The 8,068-nt window shown below is 51.9% G+C and overlaps 1 protein-coding gene across 1 annotated transcript; it reads right to left on the reverse strand.

Moving 5' to 3' along the window:
• Positions 1-5,772: 5,772 nt before the first annotated feature.
• LOC128405867 (testis-expressed protein 45-like) lies at positions 5,773-7,819 on the reverse strand. The gene is made up of 2 exons (XM_053372867.1): positions 7,096-7,819; positions 5,773-5,939 (listed from the first exon to the last, which is right to left on the reverse strand). Exons 1-2 carry the CDS (start codon positions 7,748-7,750, stop codon positions 5,773-5,775), a joined length of 822 nt encoding a protein of 273 aa, XP_053228842.1. The 5' UTR covers positions 7,751-7,819.
• Positions 7,820-8,068: the final 249 nt, after the last annotated feature.

An 8,068-nucleotide genomic window follows, 5' to 3' on the forward strand; every position in this document is an offset into this window, starting at 1 on the left:
TAACTATAAGAGTAACTATAAGATGTATATTTTGGGGCCTGTTTTTCAAAAAGACAGGAATGAGGTTGTTTCAATCCTGGGGGGGGGGCACTTGTCAGACGCAGCCGAAATGCCTGCTCTTGTTTTTCCTCCCCCCTCCACTTTTCCCCCCTGTCTCTTTTGCTCTGGGGCGAAACCAGCACTTGGGAGCGTGCGGGAAGAGACTAGTGCCCGTGGTTTTAAAAAGCAACAAACACGGAGGCACGATTACCCGGTGCTCTTATTCGTGCGCCCCCCCCCCATGCATCTGGGATGCTTTTGCCCAGAAATAACAATTCCTCCCTACCCAAATCGCTGCTCAAGGGTGGCGGATGCAGTCTAGCAATGCATCCTTGCTAAAACAAACAAACAAACATTCATCGCTTGCAAGATCACTTGTCTGGAGGAGGCATTCTGTCCTGAGAGCGGCGGGGAAAAGCCTCTTAAATCCAGACCGGGGTGGAACTGGCAGCCGCCTCCAGCTGTTGCATCAGCGGTCAGGAACGGCAGGAGCCGGGAAACCCGGAACTTAAGAGGGAGGCTCGGCAAATCGCCTTTCCCAGCTGCGTGCAAGAGGTTGGTCGTTCGTAGAAGAGGCGTCCTCTTTCTGAGAACGGGGAAGACCTCTTCTCGGGTCAGGGATGTGGAAAACCTGATGGATTTGCGGCTCACAGTTGTTACGGGCGCCGGGAGTGCAGCCCCGCGAGGCTGAGCCTTTGGCTCTGCAAGCTTTTGGATCCCAGAGGGGCTTTTAAACCCTGGAATCCTGGCAGGAGTGCTGAGTGCGAATAGCGCAGAGCCGTCGATGGGCTGACTTATGAGTAAGCATCCCAGTGAAAAACCGCCTTTCTCTCGTCTTTATCTCTCTCCTTCATCTCTCTCGTCTGCCTCTGTTAAGGGAGTGCGCCATGTTGAGTTCATGCGCCCCCGCGGTTAGATGTTGAGCTTCGCACCGCTCTTGGGGTGCGTTCGCTGTCGGGCTGTTGTGAAAAGCTGGGGCGCCCGCCTTCAAACAAATACCCCGTGTGTGTTTGTGTGTCTGTGCACGTCTGTCGATTCGATTTGGCAAGAGGCGATTTACAACGAGCGAAGGCAGGGGGAGACCTTGCAAGATCGGATTTTGCGCAAGCGGCGCCTTGGGGCCACAAGTTGGCGACAATTCTGAGAATTAATATTCGGGATAGCGTTTTCTCTCTACCCCCCAAAACTCCCCTTCCCGCCGGCAAGAGATAAAACGTGGCTACCTTTGTAAACAATACCTTGGGGGAGAGAAATTCAGTGTATCTGGCATTAAAAGGACATGTGGATTTCAAAAGCGGCCCTCGCCCCCAGCATGTGGTGTTTTTTGAAAGCTTTGCTGGGGGAGTCAGGGAGTTTTAAGTTGCTTATTCTATCTCCTTCCCCCTTCTGCCTGTCCCCTCCTCAAATTCCTGGGATCCGGTGCACCCCCTTGTAAGGCGGGGCGGGGAATGTTGCATATTTGCACCCCAGCCCGTGGATTGCTGTCAACTTACAGATTTGAAAATAAGGGACCAGCAGCCCCGAAAATAAGGGATCAGCAGCCAGAATAAGGGATTTTCCGGGCACAGGTTTGTTCGACTTCTGAGCCCCTCCGAGCCAAAGGCAGAAAGCCCAGCCAGCAGCCAAACGAAGCCTCAAGCGGTGGTTCCCACAGCGCAGCAGCCCGGCAAAGGGGATGCAGCAAGGAAAACCACCGTCACCTCTCCGCTGGGAAGCGCTGAGCAAAGGCGAGTCCCCAGGCAAGGCGGCCGATTTGATCGGCACAAGGCATGCAAGCTCCACCCCCCAGTCGTTCTTAGACTCCTTATTGGGTGAGCAACACAGCCAAGCAACACAGTTGGAGCCTCCCTCCTCCCTGGCCGGAAGGGAGGGAGGGAGAGGAGCTGCTTCCTTTGAAACCTGGGAAATTGAAGGGACATCATCAATAAGGGACAGCAGTGGGACACAGTGCTGGGATAAGGGACTTTCCCACCAAATAAGGGACGGTTGACAGCTATGCGCCTACCTGTGGCCTCTCTCCTAGGACAAGGGAGATGTGATGTGGTGGGCGGGGCAAGAGGCAAAAGTGGGAGGAGCCATGAATAGAATTTAAATCCTCTCTATCTTCCGCCCCCAAAACAAGAGTTAAAAGTCGCTTTCTGCCCTGGGAGGGTGGGGGAGCAAGGCGAACAAGGAGTTTGTGGCCCGGGGGAAGAGGGTGTATTAGTGGTACCTTGGTTCTCAAACTTAATCCGTTCTGAAACCAAAGCGTTCCAAAACCAAGGCGTGCTTTCCCACAGAAAGCAATGCAAAACGGATTAATCCGTTCCGGACTTTTAAAAACAACCCCTAAAACAGCAATTGAACAGGAATTTTACTATCTAACGAGACCATTGATCCATAAATTGAAAGCAATAATCAGTGTACTGTACTATAAAATAAATAAGACAGTATTGTAGATGATAGAAATCAAAATTATTCTTTTTTTCTTCCCTGCACTGATGATAGTTATTGTTTGGATGGGGCGCTTTTATCCATTTCTGCAGTCACGCAATCAGTTAGTAGCTGAACTGGGTTCCAAACAGTCACAAAAGCAAATGAACTGAAAAAGCCTTTAAAAAAAGCGCAAAATAGCAAAAACAAAAGTCCCAAACTTATTCCATTCCGGAAGTCTGTTTGACTTCTGAAATGTTCGGAAACCGAGGCGCGGTTTCTGACTGGCGCAGTTGCCCCAGAAACAATAGCCGACAGCCGCGTTGGATGTTCGGCTTCCGAAAAACGTTCAAAAACCGGAACATTCACTTCCGGGTTTTGGGCATTTGGGAACCAAGGCGTTTGAGAACCAAGGCACCACTGTGCCTGTTAGTGCTGCCCTTTTGGGAGAGAAGTTGGCATCAGTACCAGCAGTCCAGGGCACGGAGGTTGGATACTGGAGCAGGAAGGCCATGATCCTGCAACTTTTCTCAGGTCCACTGCTGCTGTTTCTTCATGCGCTGTGACTCTCCGTCCCCAGAGAGCAAGTGGGAGCTAGGGGCTTGCCTAACTGCGCCTACGACGGCTCTTTTGATTCCACCAAAGGAGAAGATGGAGACATCTCAAGTTCTGCCTTTCCGCTTCGTTTCGCTTTGTTGCTGTGTCCGCATCTGTCTGTCTCGAGAGACAATGGAGTTCGCCTCCGGGGGTGGAGCCAAACCGCTGCGTGAGCGGCCCCAAAGTGATCTCCCCAAGGTGCAAGCCTGGGCCGTGTGTCTGGGGGTTCCTGGGCGGCCCAGACGACTAGACCCCCCCCCTTGGCGTCAAATATGGGATCCAAAGGAAAGCAAAGCAAGACATTTGGTACCAGCTTAGTTGCTGCGGGTGGCGCTGTGGGTTAAACCACAGAGCCTAGGACTTGCCGATCCGAAGGTCGGCGGTTCGAATCCCCGCGACGGGGTGAGCTCCCGTTGCTCGGTCCCTGCTCCTGCCAACCTAGCAGTTCGAAAGCACGTCAAAGTGCAAGTAGATAAATAGGTACTGCTCCGGCGGGAAGGAAAACGGCGTTTCCGTGCGCTGCTCTAGTTCGCCAGAAGCGGCTCAGTCCTGCTGGCCACATGACCCGGAAGCTGTACGCCGGCTCCCTCAGCCAGTAAAGCGAGATGAGCGCTGCAACCCCAGAGTCGGTCACGACTAGACCTAATGGTCAGGGGTCCCTTTACCTTTACCTTTACCTAGTTGCCAGAAGGAGGCGGACAAGGCGCCATCCAACTGCCTTAGGGACTCCGCTCCAGATTTCTGTAGGTTTTGTTCCTCAGCCTTCTTTCCCAGAGACAACCAAGTAATAATAATGATAGATAGTTTTCCTGCCAACCTAGCAGTTCGAAAGCACTTCAAAGTGCAAGTAGATCAATAGGTACCGCTCCAGCGGGAAGGTAAACGGCGTTTCCATGCGCTGCTCTGGTTCGCCAGAAGCGGCTTAGTCCTGCTGGCCACACGACCCGGAAGCTGTACGCCGGGTCCCTCGGCCAGCAAAGCGAGATGAGCGCCGCAACCCCAGAGTCGGCCACGACTGGACCTAATGGTCAGGGGTCCCTTTACCTTTACCTATAGTTAGTTTATTACTGTCAGAGACCAGCTTATAAAACACACCTGGGGGTACAATCCCAGTAGGAAAGCAAACATTTAAAAACAATGTACAACAATAAATTTAAAATTTATAAATGCGATAAGCATATAGACACTTTAAGATAAGCTACCACAGAGAGATGAACCAGAGTTTGGGGATTTTCTTAACGAACCAGTTTGGGTCAGGGGATGGTCTGCGCCTACAGATCTGTACACAGAATCTGGCGATCATCCGGGTAATACTAATGATATAATAATAATTTATTATTTATATCTTGACCATCTGGCTGGGTTTCCCCAGCCACTCTGGGCAGCTCCCAACAGAATATTAAAAACATGATAAAATGTCAAACATTAAAAGCTTCCCTAAACAGGGCTGCCTTTAGATGTCTTCTAAAAGTCAGGTAGTTGTTTATCTCCTTGACGTCTGATGGAAGGGCGTTCTACAGGCTGGGTGCCACCACCGAGAAGGCCTGGTTCCCTGTAGCTTTGCTTCTCGCAATGAGGGAACCGCCAGAAGGCCTTTGGAGCTGGACCCCGGTGTTCGGGCTGAACAATGGGGGTGGAGACGCTCCTTCACATCTACTGGGCCGAAGCAGTTTAGGGCTTTAAAGGTCAGCACCAACCCTTTGAATTGTGCCCGGAAACGTCCTGGGAGCCAATGTAGTTCTTTCAGGACCGGTGTTCAATGGTCTCCACTCCCAGTCCCCAGTCCAGCTGCCGCATTCTGGATTAGCTGCAGTTTCCAGGTCACCTTCCAAGGCAGCCCCACGGAGAGCGCACTGCAGTAGTCCAAGCGGGAGATAACCAGAGCATGCACCACTCTGGCCAGACAGTCCGCGGGCAGGGAGGGTCTCAGCCTGCGTACCAGGTGGAGCTGGTAGACAGCATCACAGAAGGGACCACAAGCATCATCCATAATAATATTTTTAATATTTATTTATACCCTACCCATCTGGCTGGGTTGTCCCTGCCGCTCAGGACGGCTTCGAATACATATAAAAAACACCGCAAAACAGCAATACAAAAATGTCACGCTGATTTTAAAACGAGCAACTTTTACCAAACAAAGCAATATTCAGTAATCCGTTAAACAGCAAAGCTAAATAGCAGCACGCGATAATTAAATAGTTTACAATTGCTGAACTACAACCAGTGAAAATGACAGCACGAAACTGCGTAAAAGGATCAAATTGAGGAACAGGGATGCGCAACCTATGAAAACCTTTTTTTTTTTTGTAAAATCTCACTGAACTCCAAGCACCTGAAATGCAGGAATCATTGAATAATAATAATTTTAAAAATCAGAATTAATTGCCAGTTAATGAACAACTGCAATTGAATTGTAGAATTGCACAGTTGGAAGGGATCCCCGGGAGGTCATCCATCCCAACCTCCTGCAATGTAGGAATCTTTTGCCTGGCGGCGCGGAACTTGAACCCGCAACCCTGCGACGAAAAGGCTCGTTTTCTGCCGTATGGCAGACCTACTATTCATGTATCTGCTTCTGGCCTTGCAGGGGCTGGACTACAGGACCTTTGGGAGTCCTTTGAACTCTACAATTCTGTGAGCTATAGCCCCATTTTCCCCCCTCTGTGGACGCCAGATTGGATCGCCACCAAGTGGGGATTCGAACCCAGGCCTCCCAGCACCCTAACCACTACTCCACGCTGCCCGGGGCAGCCGGTTTTTCCAGGGTCCCGTAGGCTTTACCTCGTCGAAGTGCTTTTCGGCAGGTGGCGCCCATTGCCCCGTGTAGTAAGTCTGGTACGTGGTCCCAAAATCGTGGCACCCGTGCCCTCTCAGGGGAGACTTCTCTCCTGGCAAGGAAAAAGGAGGCGGTTTTGTTCATACGTGGAAGCGAGAGAGTTTGGGGGAAACGACAGGAGCTTTTAAAAGACGTTTAAAGTCATTATACCAAATTTAAAAAATAAAAATTAAAAACCCTTCCTAAGCAGAGCTTCCATGGACAGATGCAGTCTACCTTGGGTGGCTTTCAAAAGCCAGAATTCTTATTAAAAATGGCTTTAAAATAGACAACTGATCTCAGTTAAAAGCTGTTTAACATGTTTAAAATGCCAGAATTTTCTTTTAAAAGAATTTCTTTTAGAAATAATTTTCTTTTCTTTTCTTTTCTTTTCTTTTCTTTTCTTTTCTTTTCTTTTCTTTTCTAAGAATTTTCTTTTAAAAGAAGCCAGAATTTTCTTTTAAATTTTCTTTTAAAAGAAGCCAGAATTTTCTTTTTAAAATGGCTTTAAAATAGACAACTGATCTCAGTTAAAAGCTGTTTAACGTGTTTAAAATGCCGTTGGAAGAACCTAAGGGTTTTGTATTGATCATGTCTTCCTTCCAGGAGTGAGCGAGATTCGCACCCAAGAGCCCTCACCCTTCCTGAGAGAAGCATTGAATGTCTCCTAATTCTAAAGGGGGTTTGTCTCTTCCCAAATTTTCCCCGATTCCAAAGGGGAGTCTGTCTCCTCCCCGAATTTCCCCCGATTCTAATGGCATCCAGGTTGGCAGCCATCCCTGCATCCCGTGGGAGGGAGTCGGGATTCGAACCCGCGTCTCCAACTGTGACGCTGCCCTGGCTCTCCAGAAGACCAGCCCAGTGGCTCATCCAGTCCAGTGTGGGTGGGCAGGATTCGCACCCAAGAGCCCTCAGCCTTTCCTTCTGTTTTTCGGTCCTCAACAGGCCCATTTTGGGGGTTCCACACTCTGCGCATTTGGGGATCAGACTCTGGGGTGGCTTCCGTTGATTTCATTTCAATGGGGGGGGACCTGTCTCCTCCCTGAATTTCCCCCCATTCTAAAGGCATCCAAGTTGGCATCCAGTGGCAGGCAGTTCCGCAGGCGAACTCGGAAAGAAGGCCTTTCCAACCCCTCGTCCCCAAACCCAGCCACCCAACCACCGTTGGTGCTTCTCCCCGGCTCCCCCCGGGCACCCCAAAGCACCGGGTGCCCCCTGTGCCAACGCACCCAGGTGTTGACTGGGCGCCTTTTCGGCCGGCTCCGTCCTCCCGTGGCTGGGGTACGATTCCTGGTAGAGCGAGGCGGGCAGCGGCTGCTTCTCCTTGTCCCCGCTGGGCACGCTGTCGTCCCACTTGTCCACCCGCCGGGGGGTGTCGCGGGGCAGGGGGGGCGGGTAGGGGTAGCTGTCCCTGGTGACGGAGGCGCCAGTGCCCTGGCGAGGGTCTCGGTGCATCTGCAGGTGGGGCGAGGGCGGCTGGGCGGGCACCTTCGCCTCCAGGCCCCGGGGAGGGTACGAGACGTAGGTCTCCGAGCGGGTGTCCCATGCGGAGGGGTCCATGTCCTGGTTCAGGACCCCCGCGCACTTGGGGGGCCGGATGGCCTGGCTGCGGAAGCTGCCCCACCGCGGTGGGTAGTCAATGCGGTAAGGCGAGATCAGGGTGGCACCTTCTGGGCGACGGTCACCGCCCAGCTGGAAGTGCGAAGCTTGCAGGAAAGGGGTGCTGGCCAGGCGAGAGGGGGCCCTGGGCACCTTGCGGACCTCCGTGACCCGGCCTGGGTTGGGGGGCGCCGTTCGGGGGTCCCCCGGGCACCAGCAAAGGGGCATCATCTTCTCGGAGAGCGTAAATGTGCCAGGGGTCTGCGGGAAATCGGAACCCGGCATCCGGGCACCGTCGATTTGGGTTTACAAGCTCTGGTGCGCCCCCAAATCTTCCACATTCCCTATATGCATTGCTTTATAAAAAGTGGGTTGCGGAACCCCCTTTTAAAGCGCTCTTTGGGGCACACAAGAAGTGCTGTTTTGCAAGGACTTGGGGCGGAATATGGCTTCCTGCATTGTGAGGTCATAGGAAGGGTGGTGAGGTCATAGGGAAAAATGGTGAGGTCATAGGGAAGTAAGGGGGGGTCACCCGGACAGAGCCTTTCTTTAAGGGGTTGTCGGAGCGAAGGGTTTAATCCATCGGTTGATTTAATCTATTGA

Source organism: Podarcis raffonei, chromosome 18, assembly GCF_027172205.1.
Source record: "Podarcis raffonei isolate rPodRaf1 chromosome 18, rPodRaf1.pri, whole genome shotgun sequence".
Classification (NCBI taxonomy): domain Eukaryota; kingdom Metazoa; phylum Chordata; class Lepidosauria; order Squamata; family Lacertidae; genus Podarcis; species Podarcis raffonei.

What these genes read in the sequence shown, in the direction of transcription:
- LOC128405867 (XM_053372867.1), bottom strand. Translation starts at nt 7,750, where the DNA reads ATGCCGGGTTCCGATTTCCCGCAGACCCCTGGCACATTTACGCTCTCC. An exon ending in GGCGCCCAGTCAACACCTGG is followed by an intron (nt 5,940 to 7,095) that starts GTGCGTTGGCAC and finishes TTTCCTTGCCAG; the next exon opens with GAGAGAAGTCTCCCCTGAGA.